At 35.2% G+C, this 26,066-nt stretch overlaps 2 protein-coding genes across 4 annotated transcripts in view; one reads left to right on the forward strand and one right to left on the reverse strand.

Annotated features, from left to right (window-relative positions):
- The window catches only part of LOC127944919 (signal peptide, CUB and EGF-like domain-containing protein 3), a 93,951-nt gene extending 76,058 nt beyond the window's left edge, over positions 1–17,893 (forward strand). For both annotated transcript variants that reach the window (XM_052541337.1, XM_052541338.1), the window contains 14 exons: positions 2,687–2,803; positions 5,048–5,170; positions 5,351–5,467; positions 5,553–5,648; positions 6,637–6,753; positions 7,912–8,070; positions 8,141–8,344; positions 9,037–9,198; positions 9,327–9,494; positions 10,313–10,474; positions 11,471–11,668; positions 11,747–11,899; positions 14,360–14,439; positions 15,347–17,893. In XM_052541337.1, the coding sequence (XP_052397297.1) occupies positions 2,687–2,803; positions 5,048–5,170; positions 5,351–5,467; positions 5,553–5,648; positions 6,637–6,753; positions 7,912–8,070; positions 8,141–8,344; positions 9,037–9,198; positions 9,327–9,494; positions 10,313–10,474; positions 11,471–11,668; positions 11,747–11,899; positions 14,360–14,439; positions 15,347–15,499 (2,009 nt within the window). In that variant the 3' untranslated portion in view covers positions 15,500–17,893. The remainder of the gene's footprint in view (positions 1–2,686; positions 2,804–5,047; positions 5,171–5,350; positions 5,468–5,552; positions 5,649–6,636; positions 6,754–7,911; positions 8,071–8,140; positions 8,345–9,036; positions 9,199–9,326; positions 9,495–10,312; positions 10,475–11,470; positions 11,669–11,746; positions 11,900–14,359; positions 14,440–15,346) is intronic.
- Positions 17,894–19,167: 1,274 nt separating this feature from the next.
- Positions 19,168–25,663, reverse strand: LOC127944920 (sushi, von Willebrand factor type A, EGF and pentraxin domain-containing protein 1). Of its 2 annotated transcripts, XM_052541339.1 has the most exons (10): positions 25,454–25,634; positions 24,174–24,374; positions 23,985–24,081; positions 23,701–23,774; positions 23,176–23,364; positions 22,246–22,431; positions 21,920–22,016; positions 20,788–20,861; positions 20,473–20,649; positions 19,168–19,839 (listed from the first exon to the last, which is right to left on the reverse strand). In XM_052541339.1, the coding sequence occupies exons 1-10, from the start codon at positions 25,509–25,511 to the stop codon at positions 19,649–19,651; spliced, it is 1,344 nt and encodes a 447-aa protein (XP_052397299.1). In that variant the 5' UTR covers positions 25,512–25,634; the 3' UTR covers positions 19,168–19,648. The 2 variants fall into 2 exon arrangements, with proteins under 2 accessions (XP_052397299.1, XP_052397300.1); XM_052541340.1 differs by lacking the exon at positions 23,176–23,364 and having other exon boundaries at positions 25,454–25,663.
- Positions 25,664–26,066: the final 403 nt, after the last annotated feature.

The following is a 26,066-nucleotide window of genomic DNA, read 5'->3' on the forward strand; positions in this document are numbered from 1 at the left end:
AAGGACCCCAGTAAAGAACTTGAACACCCCAGCAACCAAATAACAATGATCCAAGAGATTTAAGAATATGTGACCCTGGACCACATAACCAGTCTTAGGTATACATCATCGACGCTGAATAAATAAGTTTTCCATTGATGTATGGTTTGTTAGGATCAGACAATATTTGTCTGAGATACAACTATTTAAAAATCTGGAATCTGAGGGTGCAAAAAAATCTAAATATTGAGAAAATCATCTTTAAAATCGTCCAAATGAAGTCCTTAGCAATGCATATTACTAAACAAAAATTTAGTTTTTATATATTTATGGTAGGAAATTTACAAAATATATTAATGGAACATGATCTTTACTTAATATCCTAGTGATTTTTGGCATAAAATAAAAATCAATAATTTTGACACACACAATGTATATATATATATATTTTTTTTTTTTTTACTTCATCGGAATGGTAAGAAACTTGGTAAATGTTTTGGCACTTGTTGTGTTAACCAAAAAAAAAAAAATTTAATTGTCAAAATTATGTATTCAAGAAAAAATAGTCACACTTGTACTATTGTACCACATCAAAAATGAATGGGATGCGAATTTCTAGTGGAAACATTTGGTACTGCACCCAAAAAAATGCTAATTTTGTGAGATATCAACCCCAAATTTGGAACACAACTTGTTTTTATTGCTTTGATTTTCATGTAGTTTTAGAGTAAAACATGTTTGGAAAATGTACATTTCATATAAAATTGTCAAATATTACTTTTGTGCATTTTTCATAATAAACTTTTATAACTTTATAACTTTTTTTCACTTCAGCACTTCTTTAAAAAGAGACTAAACTTAAGTCTGATCTTTTCAGGTCTATGCTCAAAAAGTTGTTAAGAGGCAATAAAAGGATCATCTATTCAACTATTCCATAAATATAATTTAATGACAAAAAAAACCCTAAAAATAGAAAATATTAAATAAAAACATTTTCAAAGTAATATAGTAAATTAATTTCACTGATATTTTCATTTAAAAAAAAAATGTGGGCATTTTTGACTGCCACACGAGCAGCACCAGAGGGTTTAATTATTTTGCCTATCAAGTAAATGTATCTTGATTTAAGAATGTTTAAATATTTGTACTAAACAAGAAAAAAAAAATACTGATAATTTTTTTTTTGTGTGCAAATATCATCAAAATCAAACAAAAAGTCCATCAATAATTTGAAACTAGAAATGAATAATCTATGCACAAAGTGTCAAAGGCACACTGAGATACTTAACATTGAGTAATATTATTGATTAGATGGCACCGGCCCCTTTCGGATGAGAACAAAACTTAAAAAGAATTGATCTTGATGATGAAACGATTGTCTTCTGTAGAGCTGCTTTAAAGCTGAATCGAATTTGTTTGATAATTGATGAACGCTGCAACACTAACAATGTTATTAAACTGAACTGAGCTGAAGAACAACACTGTTACGTTCTTATCAGCTGCTTATTTTATCATTTGGTAGAGCTACTTTATAATTGAATTACGTTTTTCATTACTAATGAACTTTGCATTGACACTGATGAACTAAATTACTGTAAAGCTGCTTTGAAACAATATATAATGTATAAAGCACTGCATAAATAAATATGACTTGACCCTGGCGACCACAAAGCAACACCCTAGTAAGCTCTTAGCTTCAAGGCGATAGATTTACACAGGTCAGACTCACATACTAACGCCCAAACACTCACAAAATACACTTCATGGCATCTTAGCAAAACAGCATGACCTTCAGAAAATACCTTTTCATATATATTTAAAACCTGTTATTTAAATCTGAGGTAGTTGGTAAATAGCATGTTATTCAGCAGTCTCTTTAAGGTGCTGTAACTGGTCACAGTTACTTTTTTTTCCATTATTGACTACCTGTCAAAATTCTGGACTCATTTATAATAAGATAAATGCTTAAAATAGTTTTAGGTAAAACATAGCATGTTGCACTGACAGCCCAGAAATACATGCACTGCAAAAAAAGATCTTCCTCCTCACTTTTAAAGAAATAGGAACCTAAAGTTAACCTAAAAGAAAACCTAAAATTAAAAGAATTAAGATTTTTTTTTTTTTTTTTTTTTGAGACCATTTAACCTTCCGTGTTAAGTCCATGATTTATTGTATTTTGTGTCTGTGTTTACTTAGCAAGTGCCAAAACCTTTTCCAAGTTTCGTACCATTCTGATGAATATAACGAAAAAAGAAAAAACTAAAAACGTATCATTTTTTGCAATATGTCAGTTGTGTGCTTTTCTTTTGGAAGAGAAATGAAATCTGTCTTTTTACACTAAATCCAGGCAGTGTTGAGTCTCATGGGAATCAGAGGAACCATGTCTGAGTTATTCTCCTGCTGAGGCTTTGAAGAAACGATTTGTTCGATTGAACTAGAGTTTCTATGGTGTGTGTTGATTGTGTGACCTTCATTTATGGAGCTGTGCTTTCTCAAGGCCGAACTGATGAAGCTGGTTCTTGATGCCAGACTCGGAGGTAACTTGAAGACCATGTGGCTTGCTCATAAGCTTGAGTTAACCTTGTTAACTTATTCACACACAAACTGCACACACATGGTACTGTCGTGGCTACCGGTTTTCCACACTACAGAGTGAACTCAGTAGTTATCATAAGAATAAAAGTGCTTGTGTTTGCTGTTTCTGCAGATATAGACGAGTGCTCTTTCGACCGGGCGTGTGACCACACATGCGTGAACTCACCTGGAAGTTTCCAGTGCTACTGCCACAAAGGTCACGTCCTCTACGGTGTGGCTCACTGTGGAGGTAAGCCATGGATTACAAGAGTTTTGTCAGCAAGAACAATTTCAATTTCCTCTGCTTTAAAGAAACATCTAGCTCTACTAGGACCTTGTGCAAATCCAATGAAAACTGAGACTTCCCTGTATAAATTCTCCCTAGTTTCCTCTGAGAGCAATCGGGTCCCCGAGCAAATCTGTAAAGGTTATCCCGTGGTCTATATCCACCTTATTTTGCAACCAAACTGTTTTCTTTGCATGTGCGAGATTTCCGATTCATTAGCCGCTATAGAAGCACAGTAAACGGTAAAACTGTTTGCGCTACGAACCAGTGTGTTTATAATTACGATAACAGTTTGCAATATAAAATTACTAGAAGTGAATGACGGCGGAAGCCTTGCACATTAATGGCGTTAAGCACTTAACTAGTTAAAAAGAAAGCATCCAAGATGTTTCGGCTACATATGTGACCCTGGACCAATAAATAAGCTTTCCACTGATGTATGGTTTGTTAGGATCAGACAGTATTTTGGTCAAGATACGAAAATCTGGAATCTGAGGGTGCAAAAAAAATCTAAATACTGAGAAAATCATCGTTAAAGTTGTCCACATGAATTCTTAGCAATGCATATTACTAATCAAACACTATGTTTTGATATATTTACGGTAGGAAATTTACAAAATATCTTCATGGAACATGATCTTCACTTAATATCCTAATGATTTTTGGCATGAAAGAAAAATCGATAATTTTGACCCATGCAATGTTTTTTTGGCTATTGCTACAAATATAACCCAGAGACTTAAGACTGCTTTTGTGCTCCAGGGACACATACTGTATGTGAAATAATGGGTACGTATTACTTTTGGATGTTCAGGAAGAAGGTCTTCTGAAAGCACTGGGTTTATCTTCAGATAAACCCAGCGCTAAACCCAGTTGTTCGGTGGATTTTTTAAACCTGGTTTTCATGTTAGTTAAATGGTTTCTTCCTGAATTGAGCAGCTCTCAGCCAAAATAAGCTGCGTCAGTGAACCTTGTTTCAGAGCTGATGGAGTAAACGAGGAATCGTTTATGTGTCTTACTATTGTTTAGAGGACCAGAAATAATGAATGCTTCTCTTTGTCCGCTAGCACTTAGATAACACCCAGATTTATGGAGTTCTCTCTTTTGTTTCCAAAGAACGGTCATCAGTTTCCCAATGATGGTTATCTGCCAGGAAATATAAGTTTTAAAGCCGCTGATATACTCAGAGCAGTGTTCTTTTCATTCTTTGCTTTGAGATGAAAATAAGCTTGAAATACCTTTGCATCAATATCCTGTTAAAACTTCAAAATCGACTATAAAGCAGCTCTTCATGTGTTTACTTGCGGCCGACCTCGATGGACTAAACAGAAGAAATGAACCGGAGAAGATTTCCAGAGCACAACATCATCAGCGTGGACCAATGGTAGTTTGATGGTGTTTACCATCCGGCGAACTGCTTTGAACTCCTGTGACTAACTTTTTTCTTTAGCTTGATTTTGTTTGAAATGATGCCACACCAATTAATTCTTCAATTTCACTTGCAGATATCAGGGCCTTAAAGCTGCAATAGGGTTAGGATTGATTTACTGCAACGTTTACAGTCAAAGAACATGCAAACCCTTTTGATTTGCTCTTTCTATATTCAAGTAGATTGGAGCTAGACTTGAAAACAGCAGCCTGAGGGTGTCATCAAGTGGACGGACGTGACATAAAAGTGACTCTGATCTAGCTACAAGAGGTTAACACAAGTGCCAATCTAACATTGGTTTTCTCTTCCTCCGTCCCCTTCCACGCTCTTTAGATTAATGCAGGCTCGGGATCCAGACAGGGAAAGGAAATGTGAAAGGCAAAGGTTTAGCCCGGAGCCAGTTCAAACCGATGGGGAACAAAAGAACGACAAAGGAAAGGAAAACCGAGCTCTGTATTCGTTAAAAAGCGAGCTCTGTATTCCTTAAAGAAGCATTGTTAAAAATTCAGCTCTCAGGAAATGAATTTGTTGAAGCACTTTTTATCTGTCTATGTTTCCAATCCACTCAAACGATCTCAATTGTGTCTATTGTTTGGCTTTGGTTGTTTCGTTTTCCCATTTTTTGTTCCTGTGTTGGGGAATAACTAAATAAATAATTCAGTTGTCACAATAGAGATGGAAGGTTTATTCAAATTAATTGTATTGATTGAAAAAGTGTGGGTTGCTGTGTTATCCAAGTATTCTATGCATACAGTCGAATGGTCTGTTTTGTTTTATAGACATTGATGAGTGCAGCATTAATCGGGGCGGCTGTAAATTCGGATGTGTGAACACTCGGGGCAGTTATGAGTGTACCTGTCCTCCTGGTTACAAACTGCACTGGAACAAGAAGGATTGCATTGGTATGTGGACACCTAAAGAGTGCCACCTAGAGGCCATTCAGATGCAACTAAACAGTGTTCAAATGCAAATGCATAATACTGCTATTAGTTCTGTATTTTAGAAATTCCAATGTGATCCAATGTGATCTAAACACTTTTGAATGCATATTAATAAAAGACAACCTTATAATTTCTGCACAGAGATTGTGAAGTGCACGTCCACTCTTTTGGCTCCCAAAGCCACCCTCACTTGCAGTAAGACGGGGAAGAAAGAGAGCTGCTCTCTCACTTGTGCATCCAAAGCACATTACCTATCAGGTAGAAACCAGTACCTCCTAAAATACTTCACTTAACAAACTTGTGCATTCAGCTCTGTGATCGATTTTCGTTTTACGTTTCACAGAATCAGACAACAGTTATTCTGTCAGCTGTGGAATCCCAGTCCTTCGAGGGAAATCTCAGAGCAGATTAAACACAAGCAGCATCCAGAGCTGCATAGGTAAGATCACACATACGTCCCAACACCTTCCTTATCTCATGCAACTGAACCGTGCAACTATTAGTGTGCACGCTCCACAAACAGGGTACACTTTGATGTCTAATTGTATTTCTTATTTTACCGTTATAGGTAGGTACCCAAACAGGTAATCGCATTGAAGAAATCGTATTTTTATTTGTGAGAGAGAAACCATTAAGCGTATTAACTATAAATGTCTTAATAACTATAAGCCAACATTTGTCCTAAAGTAGCTCCTGCTGATTGTCAGCTTAATTTAGACTCAGCTTGCAACCCTGTTACCCATTTTGCCATAGTGTTTTTTTTTTATATTTAAATCAACGTTGGATGCTCCATGTCAACTAATAGAAAATAAAAAGGATCATATAGCATTTCATTTGATCTCCTGTGGTTGACTATAAACAGTTTCTTAATACGTAGCTCCTCAATTTCACTGATCATTTGTAAAAAAAAAAAAAAAAAAAACTAAATTCTTTTAATTTTAAGTTAATTTTAGGTTTTTTAAAAGTGCCAGCTCACCGGACCTGGAAAGCGATGAGATGTTTCTTTTTTACAGCTGCAGTCGATGTATCTGTCGTTGTATTTCTCAGATTCATCGCAACTTTACATGATCACTCGATGTGCTTGTCAAATTAGAAACTTGTATGCAATGCCCAAATTAGAAACTTGTATGCAATGCCTAATGTTTGTTTTGATGTCAGACTCATTTCACTTTAGGATGCCTGTCACAGCTACATAAATATCATTTCAAATTGCTGTTCCTCATAAGTGTTCAGAGTGAGCATAAAGCTATCACGAATCTGCTTTAAATGTTCACTAACGGCCCAGCTGGTTTCATTTTTTTTAATCAAGCACGTTGCATGTAGCAAGCCCGCAGCTGTGATTTAATGTGGTTAGCTAGAGGTTGTCAGCAAGGGCTTCGTATGAATCATGTTGAGCTGCATGTCAAAGCCTCTGTGTTTGGTTGTAGAGACTCAGACTCCTCCAGTGAAGCAGACGGTGTCCTTCCGGATCAAAAACGCCAAGTGCAACCTGCACCCGAAGCACAAAGGGAGGGCAGAGGACAACGGCAGACAGATCGGGCCAGGTCAGAGGTCATAGGGGCCAGGAAATGTAGGGTACAATGTCATCTTGATGGTCCCTGTTGTGGAATAAGATCGGAAGCTGCGTTCTCGTTTTGCTACATAAACTGTGAAAACACATGCATACACACATGGTTAACACAGAAGAGCATGTACATCATATTTACCACATGTGACCCTGGATCACAAAACCAGTCTTTAATGTAGCAATAGCCAAAAAAAACATTGTATGTATGGGTCAAAATTATAGATTTTTCTTTTATGCCAAAAATCATTAGGACATTAAGTAAAGGTCATGTTACATGAAGATTTATTTTTTAAATGTCTTACTGTAACTATATCAAAAACTAATTTTTGATTAGTAATATGCATTGGTAATAATTAATTTGAACAACCTTTAAGGTGATTTTTTTTGCTGATTCCAGATTTTCAAATAGTTGTATCTCGGCCAAATATTGTCCCATCCTAACAAACCGTACATCAATGAAACACTTATTTATTCAGCTTTCAGGTGCTTTATTAAATCTCAATTTCAATGTGAATAAAGGCCTATATTAAACCTGTTATCAGATCGAGAGATCATATTGTAACCAAAGGCTTATATAACATGATCGTAATTAGGGCTGGGAATCAATTCAGATGTTCCAGGTCGATTCGATTTTGATTCACAAGCTCTCAAATTGATTCGATTCGATTTCGATTTTCTATACTCGATTCTCGATTCAACTCAATGAATATAGAACAGAACCCATCTCTAATTTTCAAATGCATACAATTATGTTAAATAAATACAATACAAATTTGATTCAAGATGAAAAATGCATGCTGAAAAAGTCAAAACAGTCGCATTTCTTGATCAGACAGGATCAAGTTATTTCATTTTTTATTTTTTATTTTTCATTTTAATCATACAAAAAATAATAATAATTTTGTGGCCTTTGAGAATCGATTTTGAATCGGCCACATTTAAAAAAAACGATTAATCGAAAAATAGATTTTTTTTACCCAGCCCTAATCATAATCAAAGTTTGGGTTTGGAACAACATGAGTGTGAGTAAATGTATATTGACAACAGTTAAAGAGTTGACAATACAATAATGTCCCTCCAAAAAAAGTTAAACAGTGACACCTAAATGTTGTGTGAATAATGACTTGATTTCCAGGTGGACAAGCGTGCAACAACTGCCTGGTCACATTCGTTAACCTGAAGTGCGACTCGTCTAAGAAGGCCAAAGGTCGTCGGGCACGTAACCCGTCAAGCAAAGAAATCACGCGCATCACTCTGGAGCTGGAGGCTGAGGTCAAGCCAGGAGACGCCACTGGTGAGTCTGACATCCTCCACCTAAAATAAACCCTCCTTGTTCTCCTAACGTTCATCTTGTTCTCCTGTAGGGAACTGTAACGTGATGTGTCAAAGGCAGCGAATGGAGCAGCAGATGAAGTCATACATTAAAGCCCTGAAGAAATCCATTAACCAGGAGCGCTTCCTCATCCGTGTGGCTGGACTGGAGTACGAGGTGGCACAGAAGCTAAGACAAACTGCACCGAGGCAGGAGAACTGTGGACCGGGTCGAGAAAAAGACAGCGGCCGCTGTGGTAAGAACAGAAGAGTGAGTGGGGCTGTTATTTAGGAACCCCCTTCTCCACTGCAATTTGATGCAAGAGAGCTACATCTTGAAACACAGTATCAGCTGCTAAGAAACTCAAGATGATCTGAGATTGCCACTGAGATTATTAATTAGCAACTCTTGAATAAAAGGGTTTAGGTTGATAAGGAGGAACATTTTATGAGATTATGACGCTGATACTGTTCACCCCTTTTTGGGGGGGTCGTTTGCTTTAATATTCCACAGCAGTTTTCTTCAAGAAAATATACATTTTACATAAAATATTTTTAATAAATTGTCCTGAGGCACATAGAAAAAAATATTGCATAAAGACATTTGGCTTTGTATCTGACTATTTTTTTTTTTTTAAATGCAGAAGTGCTGTAAAATGAACAGAAGTTATGCCATTGCTATTTTTTGGTAGTGACAGTAATCTGAGATTGCTTGCAAACTTTTATAAAAAGCAATTGCAAAATGCTGACCGCAAATGCAAACCAAACTAACTAAAGCAAAGATCGGAAGTGCATTTTTTTTTTTTTTTTTGCATTGATCACTTGAAACGACAAGGTCTTTAGAGTCAAATGTCAAAGTCTAATGGCATCTGTCAAAAAGAAAATGAAGAAACTGAGCTCAGAATTTCTGCTGTCTCACTGCTGCCCCCTGCTGGCTCCTCTCTCTTAGTCAGATGTTTGCCAGGGTCGTACTACCACGGTGAGCAGGAACGCTGTGTCCAGTGTCCACCTGGAACATTTCAAGAACGTGAAGGTCAGCTGGCCTGTGACCTTTGTCCTGGAGGAGACCGCCATGGCCCTCTAGGGGCCCGCAACATCACGTCATGTGCAGGTAACTAGACTTAATTAATGTGCCTTCTACTTGTAACAAATGTAAATGTGTCCTGCACTAGACACTTATTCGTTTTTCTTTTAAGAATACATTTTTACCCGTTCTTGGTCATTTCTGTCTGTTTATAGGTCAATGTCCACCAGGTTATTTCTCCAGTGACGGGTTCAAGCCCTGTCAGCCGTGTCCTCTGGGAACATACCAACCCGACCCAGGACGAACTCTCTGTTTCCCCTGTGGAGGTGGGCTTGGGACCAAAAGAGAGGGTGCCAGCTCCTTTAATGACTGTGAGGTCAAAGGTAAGACATTTCGATGCTCTACAGTGCTGTGCATTTATATAAAGCTAGACAGTATGCATAAAATGATGTTTGGAGCAAAACATGATGTTGTTTATTTTTCAGCATCATTCAAAAGGGACTACGGATGAAAATTAGCCAGCGTTGGTTAAATCTGGACCTTTTTACATATTTATGTACTATTAATGTGCATTATCCCAGATTAAAATAAATATATATTTTTCTAAACTTTTATCTCAGATACTATTATAGTTCTTATTCATATTTCAAATTCGTTTTTATTTTACTCTTTTAATTTTAGTACTTTTTGTTTTGTCATTTTTATTAGTTTATTATTTCTATGTATTTTGTTACTTTTTATTTTTATTTACATTTTAGTTATTTTAGTTTATCAACTTAAATTAAATGCAAATGGAAAATGTTGCCTTTGCAACTAGCTGAAAAAAGTTTTTAAAAGTGCTTTTACATTTTTTTTTTTTTTAGTTAACGTTTATCAAGTAATTGACTTTTCTTTTTTTTCTTTTTTTTTTTGATGGTTTTAGTTTACCATAACTGGCCTAAAGGACAATATTGATTTGGGTTGTGTTTGTGTGTAGACACCAGTAATGGATGTTTGACTCACAAAACTGTTTAAAACATGTAAAAGTACTTTCCTCAAGTTTAAAATGGTTAAAATATTCAACAAAGGATTGATCAGACCACCTGAACTGGACAAATGAAGCCCTTCATTTAGTAAAACTAGATACATGTGGGATCTGAGAGGGAAACGTCACATTAAATCAGCCGATGTGAGACTGGTGTCCTTGTGTGTATGTGTGTAGTGTTGTGTTCTCCAGGTCACTATTATAACACCTCGGTTCATCGTTGCATCCGCTGTCCTCATGGAAGCTACCAGGCTGAGTTCAGACAGAACTACTGCATCTCCTGTCCAGGAAACACCACCACAGACTTCGACGGGGCCATCAGTGTGTCTCAGTGCAAGAGTGAGTCCGTTCATCCTCAAACACAAGTGTGGACTTCCTATGATGAGTCCCATAAGAGTCTGCTGTTGACTGGAAATCTAGAAGTAAAAGCAACATCAGATCAACAAATCGCATTTTGAGTGAAATCATGTATTTTCTGAAGGTTCAGCTTGTATTTTGGCACTGGGAATAAAAAGCATTTAAAGGGAAACTCCAACCCCGAAATGCAAATTTTGTCATTAATCACTTATCCCCATGTCGTTCCAAACCCATAAAACCTTTGTTTGTCTTCAGAACACAAATATATATATTTTGGATAAAAACCAGAAAAGTATGTAAAGCATGGTCAGAATAGTGCATCTGCAATCAATGGTTCAACCGTTACATTATGAAGCGACGAGAAAACTTTGTATGCAAATAAGACAAAAAAGAACGACTTTAATCAACAATTTGTTTCCTTTGTGTCACTCCACATCAGTGTAGCGCCATTTTGGAAAATATAAGATGAAAGCAGGCATCAGCTGCACCACAAGGATATGTTTTCTGCGTATATTTACACTTTGATTTGAAAGAAAACAGTGCATCCTTGTGGCACGGCTGACTCAGAAGAGAATACGCTGCTTGCGTTCAACTCAAATTCTCCAAAATGCAGCTACACTGATGTGGAGTGACACACAGGAGACAAATTGTTAAAATAAAGTTGTTATTTTTGTTTTACTTGCATACAAAAAGTATTCTCGTCGCTTCATAACATTATGGTTGAACCACTGATGGCAGATGGACTATTCTGATTACGTCTTTCATACTTTTCTGGACCTCAGCAGCCTATGGGACAGTCACAAGCCTCCCAGTTTTCATCCAAAATATATTAAATTGTGTTCTTAAGAAAAACAAAACTTTTACAGGTTTTACAACATGGGGGTAAGTGATTCATTTTGGGGTGGTGTATCCCTTTAAGGATAAAAATCCAGATCCAGAAAAGTTCTCAGCGAGGAATCTTCTTGTTTGTTTGTTCAGATCGGGAATGTGGGGGTGAAATAGGCGAGTTCATCGGATACATCGAGTCTCCCAACTATCCAGGAAACTACCCGGCCAACGTCGAGTGTATCTGGACGATCAACCCTCCACACAAACGCAAGATTCTCATCGTAGTTCCAGAGATCTTCCTCCCATCTGAGGATGACTGTGGAGATGTTTTAGTAATGAGGAAGAACGGTAAGTTCTTGTGCTCTTCCTGGTTTAACCTTTATATTAAGTGTAGTTGATTTGAACGCTAACATTTTGTTTTCTTAGGCTCAGCGACCTCTATCACCACCTATGAAACATGTCAGACGTATGAGAGACCGATCGCTTTTACCTCCCGATCGCGCCGCCTCTGGATCAACTTCAAATCCAATGATGTAAACAGTGCTCGCGGATTCCAGATTCCATACGTCACGTACGATGGTACAGCTTTGAGATCAGTCATTGTCTGTACACATTTAGTTTGGTATATACAGTACAGACCAAAAGTTTGGAAACATTTCTATTTTTAATGTTTTTGAAAGAAGTTTCTTCTGCTCATCAAGCCTGCATTTATTTGATCTAAAATACAGAAAAAACAGTAATATTGTGAAATATTATTACAACTTAAAATAATAGTTTTCTATTTGAATACACTTTAAACAAATAATTTATTCCTGTGATGCAAAGCTGAATTTTCAGCATCATTACTCCAGCCTTCAGTGTCACATGTAACATCCAGTCTATCACATGATCCCTTATAAATAATTTTAATATGATGATTTATTATGAGTGTTGGAAACAGTTCTGCTGTCTAATATATTTGATGAATAAAAGGTTAAAAAGAACTGCATTTATTCAAAATAAAAATAAAAATTCACTTTTTATCAATTTAACACATCCTTGCTGAATAAAAGTATTGATTTAATTTAAAAAAATAGAAAGAAAAAAAAATACTGACCAGTTACGGAAGTTCTAAGCGGCCATGCATTATAATTTTTTTCCTTTTTGTTTTCTCGTTATAACGACTTAATTTTCTCGTTATCTCGACATAACGAAATTCGTTTTCTCGTTATAACGACTTAATTTTCTCGTTATCTCGACATAACGAAAGTCGTTTTCTCGTTATAACGACTTATTTTTCTCGTTATCTCAACATAACGAAAGTCGTTTTCGCGTTATAACGACTTATTTTTCTCGTTATCTCGACATAACGAAAGTTTGTTTTCTCATTATAACGACATGACAGTTTTACTGTTGCTATAGTAACGAACTCAACTTTGACAGGCATCTGATGGACAACCATGCAGGCGCTCTTACTGTAGCCTATATTTCAGCAAATTTTGCTTCGCCTAGGTAATAACGTCTACAATACTGTACATAAATAAAGGCTGATCAATCACTGTTGATTTTTCCAGAGACAGAACAACGAACGTTTTGTTTTTGTAATTAACATGTTTAAATGGCAACACCGCGCCAGCTGCTTGTATTAAACTCACTTTTAATTTTCCCTTTATTTGAAATAAAATGATATATAATTTGTAATTTGTAGTAGTAATTATATGATGTGGCAGATATCATGTGTGTTACAAGCTTCTGTTTGAAAAGAGCGTTCATGTGTACGTGTAGTGTGTGTGTGTGTGTGTGTGTGTGTAGAAAAAAAACATTACAACATTACAGAACAAAACTGAATTAGATTAGCCTATGGATTTTACATATACATCACATTTCTCATCATATGGTTAACAATAAAGATTAGTAATAAGGAAAAGAAGCACATCAGCCTACATCGTTAAATCCTATCCTACTGTAACGTTAGATAAACAGAATACAGTGATGTCAACCTTGGTTTTGATAAGCAGTTATTTTATGACACAGAACGCGTTGGTGAAACTCATGCATCTAGCAGGAACTTAATACACAAAATATTCATATTGATTCAAGCATTTAACATTTATGAATTAATTAAATGTCAGTAATGAAGACTGCACAAATTATAGCGATCATGAGGAAGGTCCGCGTACAGTAAAGTGGATGGTATACAACACCCCATCAGTTATATTCAGGTCTATAGTGCCACCTGCTGGCGCAGTTTTGTAACTTCTTAGAGAAAATTAAGTGGTTATAACGAGAAAACGAACTTCGTTATGTTGAGATAACGAGAAAATTAAGTCATTGTAACGAGAAAACGAACTTCGTTATGTCGAGATAATGAGAAAATTAAGTCGTTATAACGAGAAAACGAACTTTGTTACATTGAGATAACGAGAAAATTAAGTCGTTATAAAAAGAAAACAAGAAGAAAAAAAATTATAATGCATGGCCGCTTAGAACTTCCGTAGACCAGTAGTGTATATTGTTATTACAAAATATTAATATTTTAAAAACATAGCTTCTTTTTTTTTTACTTTTTATTCATCAAAGTATCCTAAAAAAGTATCACATGTTCTGAAAAAATATTAAGCAGCAGAACTGTTTTTCAACTTTGATAATGAATCATCATAATAGAATGATTTCTAAAGGATCATGTGATAATGATCCTAAAAATTCAGCTTTGCATCACAGAAATAAAAGATAATTTAAAGTATAATAAATGTAAAAACAATTATTTTAAATTGTAATAATATATCACAATATCACATTTATTTTCTGTATTTTTGATCAAATAAATGCAGGCTTGATGAGCAGAAGAAACTTCTTTCAAAAGCATTAAAAATAGTAATGTTTCCAAACTTTTGGTCTGTATGTATATATATATATATATATATATATATATATATATATATATATATATATATAAAGAAACATCCTCAGGAGAAAGATGTTGATAAGATATTTAATGGGTTTCTATTCATTCTTGACTTTCATTGACACTTAAGTGTGTTTGATTTTTTTTTTATTTAGAAGACTATGAACAGCTGGTTGAAGACATTGTAAGAGATGGAAGACTTTATTCCTCTGAAAACCATCAAGAAATGCTCAAGGTCAGTTTTGTATTGCAAAAAAAATCTTGTTTTCCAATATAAATATCTAAACATTCTTAAGATACATTACATTTAGAAGTTAAATGACTTACAGCAACACTACACTTTTTTTTTTGTTTTTCCGTTTTCGAATCCATTCAGCCGATCCCCAGGTCTGGTGGTAGCACTTTTAGCTTAGCTTAGCATAGATCATTGAAGCTGATTAGACCGTTAGCATCTTGCTCAAAAATGACCAAAGAGTTTCAATATTTTTTCTGATTAAAACTGGACTCTTCTGTAGTTACATCGTGTACTAAGAACTGCCAGTAAATGAAAAGAAGCTCAAGAAGTCACTTTTGAGCGAGATGCTAACGGTCTAATCAGATTCAATGATCTATGCTAAGCTAAGCTAAAAGTTCTACCGCCAGACCCCCGAGATCAGCTGAATGGATTCGAAAACGTTAAAAAGTGTTCCTTTAAGATGTAAGATTTCTGTATCAAAAGCACATTTTTGCTTAAAACAAGAAAAGGTCTCTGCCAATGAGTAAGAAAAATAAACAAGCTTCCCCCTTGAAAAAAGTTTCTTTTTCAGTCCCCACTGGTAGATGTATTTCTGGTTTTAAGCTCACTTCATTTCTATATATTTATATATATAGGCTTTTTGCTTTTCAAGTTGAAATTACCTTCTGTTACGAATTTTATACTGGAAAACAATACTTAGTAAGAAAATATTTATTTTGCACAGTAACAAGGTAAAAACATTTTTCGAAACACATACTGTACATTCTTTAACTACATCTCTCTATCCAGAAACCCATAATCTGTGCTTTTTACCTAAACTATGTTCACGGTATAGAAAGCTTGTCCATACTTACGTGACAATTTATTCCAGGTCTCACACTCTTTCTCTCTTTTTGATTCTCACCAGGACAAAAAACTGATTAAAACTCTGTTCGATGTTCTGGCTCACCCAAACAATTACTACAAGTACTCAACTCGGGACTCCACAGAGATGCTCCCGCGCTCATTCATACGCCTCATCCACAGCAAAGTCTCTGCTTTCCTGCGTCCGTATAAATAATCAAAAGCTCTGTCCATCTCCAGTCACCTGGCCTCGAGTCAAAGGGATCCTACACACATTTAAAGGAAATACACATTTTCAATGGCACACACACACACACAATCACACTATGCAGATGTTTCACTTTACCTTTTTCTTTCCTTTTTCTCATCAGTCATCTCCGAAGGGAACAAAGCTTCCGTGTTGTCCGCATGTAATGCAGTCGTATCAAGCCAAACTGAAGTGTTTCCTTTCTCTTCATTCTGTGCTGTGTCTATGTTTTTTGTCCGAGGTTTGGGTGGTTCCCACGCCCCCCGTTAAGAGCGACGTGTGAGTTTAAACACGCCTGATTGTGTTGTACAGACAAAAGTAAGTCATAGCATGTCAAAGAAAAGAAAATCTATTTGTCGAACTGGAGCTAGCTGTGATCGTGCTTTTTTCTCAAGTTCCAGCTCTCGTAAACTCGTAGTTCTCAAAATAAATGTACAATCTTTCGTATATCTGTATTTTTAGTGTGCTCTTGATAAGATCGAATTCATATCCAGCATTCCACAATGTTAAAGCATTTTATTTGAGCTCTTAGAGCATACATGTAATCTATGAACCATGCTGTTAATACAGTAATGTTTTATTAAGGTCTGCCTGTTCGGATTGTATTATTGTCAACCGCATATTCATCTATTTCCTTATATTCAAATTAATTTAACAAGGCATTAGAGATATTTGGGTTATTAGAAAGGCTGGGCTGATGGGGTGGAACAGTGGACTGTTAACACTCAGTTCTGTGAGTTTTTGTGGTTTTTTGTTAGATTTTTTGCAGAACATGCAATTGCTGCTTCTTCAGAAACGTCACTTTAAGCCTTTGGTTTTTTACCTAATGCGATTAAAAAAAAAACCCTATAGAAGAGCAGTCAAGAGGACGAAATCTTTCACAGGTTGGAAGTAATGTTTTCATAATGCAGACACGAATCACTGATAAACGTAAGCCACAGGTTGACGTGGATGGACTTGAGTTTTAAAAAATGGCATCGCTCCAGATTTCAGGATGAAATGACGTTGATGTGAACGATGAAGTGTTTCGAGTTTGTTTTGCACATTACATGAGGACCCAAAGAGAAGCAGCATTCGGGTCACAGGTTTTGGGTTTCGAAGGACCGCGGTGAGACGTGCCTGAAACACAAAAGTGTCAGGATAAACCTGTGGATGTCGACATTTATGAGAGTTTCCTGTATTAATTATGAACCCGTTAGTATTCCTCACGAATGTGTTTACAGGTTAAGCCCTTCACATAAAGTGAGAAAAGAACAAATCTTTGAGAAGGAGAAACCATACACAGTTTTGATATATTAACAGAAAAGGACTGGTCGAAACGGTAGTTTGTGCTTCTCTTTTTTTTGTATATTGTAAATATGAAATAAATGTAGACTAATTGGAGTCTGAGAGTTAAGTCCAAACAAGTAGTTTTCCTGACCTCACCGTTGTGCTATCCTCCAGGACAAAGGCTGACACAAATATTTAATCATTAATCCCAGGTTCATCCATGCAAACACTTGGCTAAAGCACATGGTCCTGTTGTATATAAACATGCATTCTTGCATTGCTATGGTGAATGGGGGCTATAATTACATCAGCTTTAACTTGCTTAACCAGATTCTCTTTGCCATCTCTGCAACACAGCTCAAAAACAAACACACATTTTACATTAAAAGGAGATAGTTGTCCCACCTCTTTGTTTTAAGTAATGGACATATGATAAATCCCTGGAGAATATATCATTATATCCAGAACTAAAGAGAGTGGAATGTGTGAGATGTTTGCAAAGGTTACTTCATGAAGCAGTTATTTACATTTGAGGTGTTTTGTACAGTTGTCATCGATTACAAGGGTCACTAATGTAATTGTTTAAATGTATAAACATAGTAACATAGAAACAAAACAAAAAAGAGAGAGAGAAATAACCCAAGAAGATGTCAAATGTCAGTATTGCCCCACTCAAGAAACCAAACTCAAGTTCAAGTCAGCATCTGCTACTAAACATGTCCGATATCTCCATGAAGAAAAGACATGGGTCATATGTGAAATAGCCACAATTGCAATGAAATTATACGTTTGTAGCAAAGTAGTCGATGTTTTGGTGAATGTTCACTTAAAGAAAAGGAGTATTAGCTCTAAATGTCATTGGCAGTCTGTGATTGCTGCTTTATTTTTATCATTTCCCCTTCGTCTTTGCTCTACCAAACCCATCTTTAAAGCAAAATGTTTTGATGTTGCTGTTTTCTTTTTCAAAATTACTCAATATTTCATGGAATGGGAAATGGTATTTGCACTTGAAATTTGTTTATGCTCATGTACAAATGTCTGGATTTTGTATTGTCTTTTTAAATGAAAATAAATAAATAAATTGGTGTTCTTAAAGTTGACTATTCTGAGTTCTTTACAAGTATACAGAAAATAGAAAAGATAGATGACAACCACAAGAAATAAGATATAAAAAGTATCCACGCTGCTGTAGAATACATACATTTTTTTTTTCCTTATTATTAGTTCAGAGTATTTTGTTATAATTTTGTTGTTTTATATAGATTTATATTCCCAGGAAAAAAATATGAGTTGGTGAAATATAACAATGTCTACTTTATGACCTCTACATAATATTTTTAAGAACGCATATTTTATCTCTAAACTGAAGGATCAGTCAAAAGACATTTCAAAATAAGAGTCCTTGTGGTATTTTGGTAACGCAATAAATTGTATTTAATTAAATTTTCAACTACAAACTATTGTATTTCCTGGCTGGGATGCTTCCCCACAGGAAGGAAAGTCAAAGAACATTATTTGACACAGTATTCAATATATAGATTTTACAAGTAGCAGTAAAATCTGTCCAATTCACTGAGAGATAGACACTAGGCAAGGAGAACTCTACCACTGAAATGCTACAATTTTGCATACTTTAAAATCCATAATAATGCATAATATGAGTATGTAATTAAATGTAGTAGTAGTCTATTTAATTAATACAAATATTGTTAAAATTTTAGTAGACACTTTTTGTGCCGTGGGTAATGAGGATTTGCACTGTTGTACATTCACTGAAAGAAAAAAAAAATCCTGTATACTTCTCTGGAGAAAAACATATGGACATGGGTGTTTACTTCCAATTTCTTTAGAGAACAGTGTTGTTATTTTGACTTAGGGAGTTGTGTGAGCATGAATGAGTACACATGTAATGTAATGTCTTTCATTCATACTCGTCCCCAGAGGGCGCCCTCGAGCAGAAACTCCACAAGTGAGACTCACAGAAGTAATAGAACTGAAGACGCTCCAGGAAACACCTTATATGGACAAAGGCATCCAGCTGTCGCTGTAGCTCAATAAAATCCCGATAGAAACGTTTTACCTGATGAAATATCAATATAATAAATAGATTGCGACCAAATATGGTTTATCTGTGTTCTTCAAGCCCTCTCTGGTATTTTTATAAATATATTCATAATGCAGTGTTAATTGACTTTGCGTTTAATCGTTATTGCGTTATAGTACCATTTATTCTTTTGTAGCTACTCCGAAAAAAAAATAATAATTATATATATATATATATATATTTTTTTTTTTTTTTTTTTTTTTTTTATTAATATTAAATTTGAATTTCTTTATTTTTTTTATGGGATTGAAATGCTGAAACAACATTAAAAGACTAAACAGTTTCCATTTTTATTATGATGTCACAGAAAAAGTCACAGTTTACAGGTAAAGCACATTAACATACTTCATCACAAATGGAATATCCATACAATAAATATGGATTTTTGTTTTAACATTAGTTATTTAATGTCAATTTTATGCTGATCTAATTGAATAATGGTCTCAATGTCATTATTATTATTTTAATTTAATTTAATTTTTTTATTATTTATTTATTTATTTTGGTCCTTATTTTTATTTATTCTTGGGGGAAAAACATGCTTTATAAAAAAAATATCTTATATATTTTATATAATATATATAAAAATATCACTGCTCTAGTTCAACAGAAAATATATAAATATAAAACATTCATTGTAAATTGTTCTGCTCATTTTAATGAAATACAGAGAAAAGAAATGTTTCATTATGACTTTGAGACAGCTAGCTATATTGTGTCTTTCAGAGGAATATTTGTTTGGTAAATTACTTCATGTACACACATTCTGGAAGTCTTGGTTTCCATTCCCCGTCTGCGCCACAGGTGACAAAACTCTCTCCTAAAAGTCTTAAACCAGGGTTGCAGGCGATTTTCACGGTGTTTCCATATTTATAGACCGCCCTGAAACCCCTCATTCTTGATCCATGCGGCACATGGGGGTTAGGACAGACAATGTCTGAAAAGCACAGAAAATAGTCTGTTAATTCATTTATGTATTCATTTCCGACAATTAATTTGAGAGAACATAAATGTAAATTTTGTGATATCAAAGTGACCACAGATGTACTGTATATACATATTTATAAGCACAAACATAGATGCATACCTATGTATGACTGAACATTTGTTCTGGGTTTTTTTGTCAACACATTAATAATTTTACCTTCTGTGTATTACATTTAAATGTAAGTGAATAAATAAACAGTAAATAAAGTAAATATTAAAAATTCAATAAATAAAAGTGAATGAATAAATAAAAAGTAAATGAAAGTAAATAAACAAAAAGTACATCAAAAAATTAATAAATTCAATAACTGAAAAAAACCTGAAAAGTAAAAAAAAAAAAAAAAAAAATGTCAATATATAAAATCAGTAAAAAGTAAAAAACTCAAACAGGTAAATAAAACCTCTCTAGAGTTACAAAATGATGGGCCCTTTATAAATATATGGCCACAAAATCAACATTGTGCACAGTAGAAACTGAGATTTAACTTCCCTTACCTTACCTGAAAAGCTAGAATATCTTCAAATACACCACCACAGTCATAAAGTCAATATCAATGATCACATGCACTCTTTATATGTGTACCTTTGCACTCAGGAGGAGGAGCGCTCCAGGAGCCCTTCTTGGTGCAGTAAATCTCTCTTGCACCAATCAGAGTTCCAGAACGGCAGTGATAGGACACCACGTGACCGAAAGGAACATGGTCATATATGGGGTCAAACTCCGCATCCCTGACCTCTGGAGGTGGAGGACAGTGCACAGCTGCAAAAAACACACATATATCATCCCACTATGAGAGCGATGTACTGTGCAGTGTCACTGTAGCTGAATCCATGGCATGTGGTTTGCAATATTGAAGCCAAGCTATAAAACATAAAAAGTCTCAGAAAACAATCATACGTTCACACACAGGGCTCCTTCCATCCCAGCCTCCATCCCGGCAGATCCGCACTTTTGGGCCGGTCAGCTCATACCTGACAAGAGCAATGAAACAAAAAGATGGATGAATGTCTAATAGCTAGGGATGTCAATTTAATGCATAAATATAATTAATTAGTTATAGAAAAATAACACATGTAGAGTCATCTGCTCTCTATAGCTCTCTCATATTACATGTCAAATGCTGATTGGTCCATGCAGCGCAGCTTTAAGCTGAACACGCCTGTACAAGTTGATTGGTGACAAACAAAGTTATACAGTATGCTCCTAATATTTAAAATGTTAGGGCAAAAATGCCCCGTATGAGTTTTTGTATCATATTTATATTATGCAATGAATCAAGAATCACACGAGTGCTGTTCTTGTTCTGAGTGCAAATGCGATATTGATTTTATACAACAGTTCAATAAGTAAGAACTTAATATTGTGTTATATTTTAGACACAATATTGTGTGTTTTTGCTCAGCTTTGCAAATGCAAATATTACCTATTAAAGCCACAGCAGAACTGTTGTGCATTTCCAAGAAAACACAATTTCTGCTTTTTAAATGAATCATGTGAATCAATGATTCAATGGCCTGTTCATAAAGAGAGCCATTTACTTCATCCTTGAATGAATCTGCTTTTTGAATGAATCGAATGAATGAATGACTCAGTGAAATGTTCATAAAGATTTTTACCGCCACCTACTGGCAGTTTTAATTTCTAATTTACAGTATAATTTCATTATAATCATATATAATGTCATTAAAAATTAATTTCATTACATATGAGTGAAGTGAAAAGCTGCATGTATGCAAAAAACATTATGGCGGATTATGGCAGTTTGAAGTTAAAAAAAAGAATTATTGATGGATTTGTTTCATCTTCTCAAGACGTTAACTGATGGACTGGAGTGTTGTGGATTATTGTGATGTTTTTATCAGCTGTTTGGACTCATTCTGACGGCACCCATTCACCGCAGAGCATCCATTGATGAGACACTGATGCAATGCTACATTACTCCTAATCTAATGAAGAATCAAACTCATCTACTGTCAATCTTAAAACAGAGCGGGAATTCAGGTGTATTATAACTGCTGCTGTATCTCACCCTTCGTTACAGATGGCTGTAGCTGAATCTCCAAATGACACGCCGGTGTACTCGTATAGGCCATAGGAGAGCTCTCCGGCAGATCCGCATTTCTTTCCTTTTGATATAAACTAATTGTTAGATTCTTCCAACACGACATAAAAATGAAGTGACTTTAAGCTTAAAACGACAAATATTTCTGCCATGTTTTAAGCAAAGTCACTTCATTTTGATTCTAAACTAAATGTGTCTTGATTTAAGAATGTTTAGGTAATCCGAGGAAGAAATCCTCCATCTGCTCCCACTTTTTATATTAAAGCATCTAAGTTAAAAGTCGTCTGGCGTACTTTCACATCGGAGATGCAGGTTTCTCCACTGGCCTTTAAAGCAGTGTATAGTGGAGCTTCCTCTGGCTCGCACGTATCCTGTACTGCATTTGTAGTGAACGCGAGACCCAGATGGATACTCTCTCAGTTTGAGGGATCTCTCTCTGGGGAAAGCATGAGGGACTGACGGAGCTGGACCACATTTACCTGTGAGAGAACCAAAGTACCATTAGCAGACTGGAAAATTTGAGTATGGTAGAATTCAGAATGGCTCAATACTATGCAAGCTATTCATATAAATTATTTCAGTGTGTATAAAGTGTGAAGAATGAAGTGAAAGCAATGTTTTTTTTTTTATGAAAAGTAGTTATAAAATTACATAATTTTTAAAATATATTTTAAGAGATGTTTTATCCATATATATGTGTGTGAACCTGGAGCACAAAAGCAGTCTTAAGTCTCTGACAGGACAGCGCGCCGCGAGACAACAGTCACAAACCACCGGGCTACCCCGAATCAGCTCCAGATCTCTGGAAACCATACTAAACCATAGCAGAACCCTGACTATATTTTATGGTTTGTGATGCTAAAGAACATTTCATACCGTCCCAGACAACTGTACATCTGTGACTACTGCGGTTTAATTATAAATAATTGTAAAATAATTATTTAATAAACCATAGTAAAATAATTTTCTTTGCCTCTTTATTTTTGTATACTGTAAAAACTTCAACCACATTGGTTGAAAATGAATAAAGGTTGAAATATTATATTAGAAGTTGTACTTATATTTTTTTGTAAAGTTATCCAAAGGATTCATTAGCTAATCAAAAAAAGAACATTAGATTAATTATTTATTGTAATAAAAATAATCGTTAGAGTAGTCGACTAATCGAAAAAATAATCATTAGTTGCAGCTCTAAAACCAAGTGTGAAAACAAAATTAATTACCTTTCGAGCGGCACTCAGGCAAGCCCTGCCATTGGCCGTCTGGTCCACATGTGACCTGCGGCGAGCCAGTCAGTACAAACCCCTCGCTGCAGACGATGGTTACAGTGTCTTGGGGTCTGTACTGTGTCCTTTCTCCAGGTTTTATCAATCTGTTTGCCACATCAGGTGTTAAACACATGATCCTCGACACTAAACCATAGGAAAAAAACAATCATGACATATGATCCTCAATTACAGGAATCAACCACTAGAGGACAACATTAAGCTGCAGAGCCAGTTCTACAACTTTTGGAAAACTCAACTCTGATTTAAAGGGATTTACTGCAACACAATCCTCTTACATCTAATAAACTTTAAGTACACTTTTATCTCCTTCATCAAACTTTTTCATAGTTTATGGTTTTTAGAAGACATAACTGTATTTTGATGAGCACGTGGTTGTGACCTTTAGAAACTCTGTAGTGTTTTAATAAAATTAAGGTACATTTTTGTGATGATTTTAATATGACAAAGGGTTAAACTCACCCTCACAGATGGGGTCCGTCCCACTCCAACCGGTTTGCGTACACGTACGAACATTTTCCCCTCTTAATGCATATCTGCACAAGAAAAAAATTACATCTATGATTAAAAAAAGACATTTACATCATGAAATGAAATTTTTAGTGGCCTGCTTTAGTAAAGCATTTAATAGAGAGAGATCTAGAACAATCTATGGATGCCGAACCGAGTCAAAAAGAAAAGCGACTTTCTGCACTTATTCATGGATTGCAGACACAAAAATAAATCTGAAGATAATGTTCAAATACCCTTTATTACACGTAGCAATGGCTTTATCACCGAATGATCGTCCTGTTTGAATGTACTGTCCGTTCTCTATCTCACCCAGTGCATTGCACTTTTTCTCTGGGAGAATAAATGAGAAAATATGAACACGTGGAGTACAATGACTGAATATAAGAGATATTTTAGAGACACAGATAACAGAAGCATCTTACTTTGGCATTTCAGGTTCAAGTGTGTCCAGTGTCCTTGCTGACACAGTGATGTCCGACTTCCTTCTGATGGTGTGTAGCCCGGGGAACACATATAAACCACTTTTTCTCCATTATTGAACTTGAATTTTTGGAGATATCTTTGGTGCAGCTGCTTGTCAGGATACTTTGTTGGTTCCCCACATTGAGTAGACAAACAAGACACTGAAACGGACGGTTTCAAAGCACAGTTCAACAAAAATAAAGCTGATGGAAAATGCAGTTACTGTAAATCATTTGCTTCCACAGTTTTGTTCCTTATTATGCAAGCTGGCGGTCATACTAAAAATAACATGTGCTTGCTATTAAATCACTTCATTAGTTACCAACCAATATGATGCATTAGTTACCAATGCAATATGAGTGTTTTGAATGTAAAATGTGGAGCAGATTTGACCTGTAACTTGAAGATGTTTTGCAATTTTAGACTCCAGGTGGAGGAAAATCTATTTTAAACGTGGTTAAGGAAATAAATGCACAAGAAAACAACTCCACCTCAAAGCTTATGAACGTAATGTTTAACTTTATGCCTATGAATACACAGCATGCATTGATCCTCCAGCACTGAATACTGCTAAAATGGCTTATACTGTACATAAACTAATGTTAAACAGAAATAAAGTATGTTTTGAATAGTCAAACATTTATACAAAACACAGCAAAAGTAGTAAAACTGAGAAATATTTATATAAATGCTTTCTATTTATTCCTGTGATGTTTGCTACTCAAGAAACATGTATTATTATTGTTATTATGTTGAAAACAGCTGAATTGATTTTTTTCAGGTTTCTTTGATAAACAGAAAAATCAAAACATATGAATATCAGAACACCTGAAATAGAAAGCTTTTGTGACATCATAAATGTCGTTATCATCACTTTTGATCAATGTAAAGCATTCTTTCTAAATAAAAATATTAATTTCTATAATTTATTTTGACTAATCATCTTCTCTCTAAACTTTAGACTGGTGGTTATATATATATGCCTAACAATATACATTGAATTACTTATTACTTTAGAATGCGAACTTAATATTCTACTTTATGCCTATTAATACACAGCATGCGTTGATCTTCCAGTAGCACTGAATATTGCTAATACATAGACTAACGTTAAATAGAAATAAATTATTATTTGAATAGTCAAACATAAAATAGGCTTACGTGTGAATAAAATATTGGCTGGAATATCAAATGAAGACACGACGTGTCACATCTAATGCTTAATTGAAGAGTTACTCACCTAAGAAGTGCGCGAACACAAGAAAGAGTAACGTTACATTCCTCCAAACGAGCGCCATAATCACGAACGACTGCAGACGAACTGAAGGAATCTAACAGTTTATACACACACACACGCCTGCTGTCGTCACGAGAGCTGAAAGACTTGCCCTCGTTTCAGTGTCACTTCACAGCAGCTCTTCTAATTATACATCAAATAACAATAAACGACGGACTCGTTCAATAATATCAAGATTGAGGTCGAACAAAACACAGGTCCATGGAGACGCCATTAGACTCTCTTAGTGTTTATTAAAGTAACGTTAATAAGCCCCAAGAAGAAGGCTTCTCTAGGATTATTGCTTTTATAAAACGGTTATTCCATATAAGTAGTAAGGTTTCACAGAATAAAACTGAGCAAATAAAGTGTAATGATATCAATAAAAAAATAAATTAACTGTTTTCTTCCATCAATGTAGTTACGTTACTCAGAAACAGGTATGGTTCAAACAAAGTGGTTGCCGAGCAACACGCAGAAGTAAACAAAGGTGAACGCGACTCAACCAATCAGAATCAAGAACCGGAACTATCCGTTTTATGTTACTAGTGGCTGTTTTTAATTGCCAGTAGTTCAT

Source organism: Carassius gibelio, chromosome A23 (genome assembly GCF_023724105.1).
Source record: "Carassius gibelio isolate Cgi1373 ecotype wild population from Czech Republic chromosome A23, carGib1.2-hapl.c, whole genome shotgun sequence".
Lineage (NCBI taxonomy): Eukaryota > Metazoa > Chordata > Actinopteri > Cypriniformes > Cyprinidae > Carassius > Carassius gibelio.

Coding starts and splice junctions, on each gene's coding strand:
- LOC127944920 (XM_052541339.1), bottom strand. CDS start 25,511: ATGGCGCTCGTTTGGAGGAATGTAACGTTACTCTTTCTTGTGTTCGCG. Junction 22,432..23,175: donor GCCTGAGTGCCGCTCGAAAG/GTAATTAATTTT, acceptor GTTCTCTCACAG/GTAAATGTGGTCCAGCTCCG. Junction 22,017..22,245: donor CCTGCATCTCCGATGTGAAA/GTACGCCAGACG, acceptor TTATATCAAAAG/GAAAGAAATGCGGATCTGCC.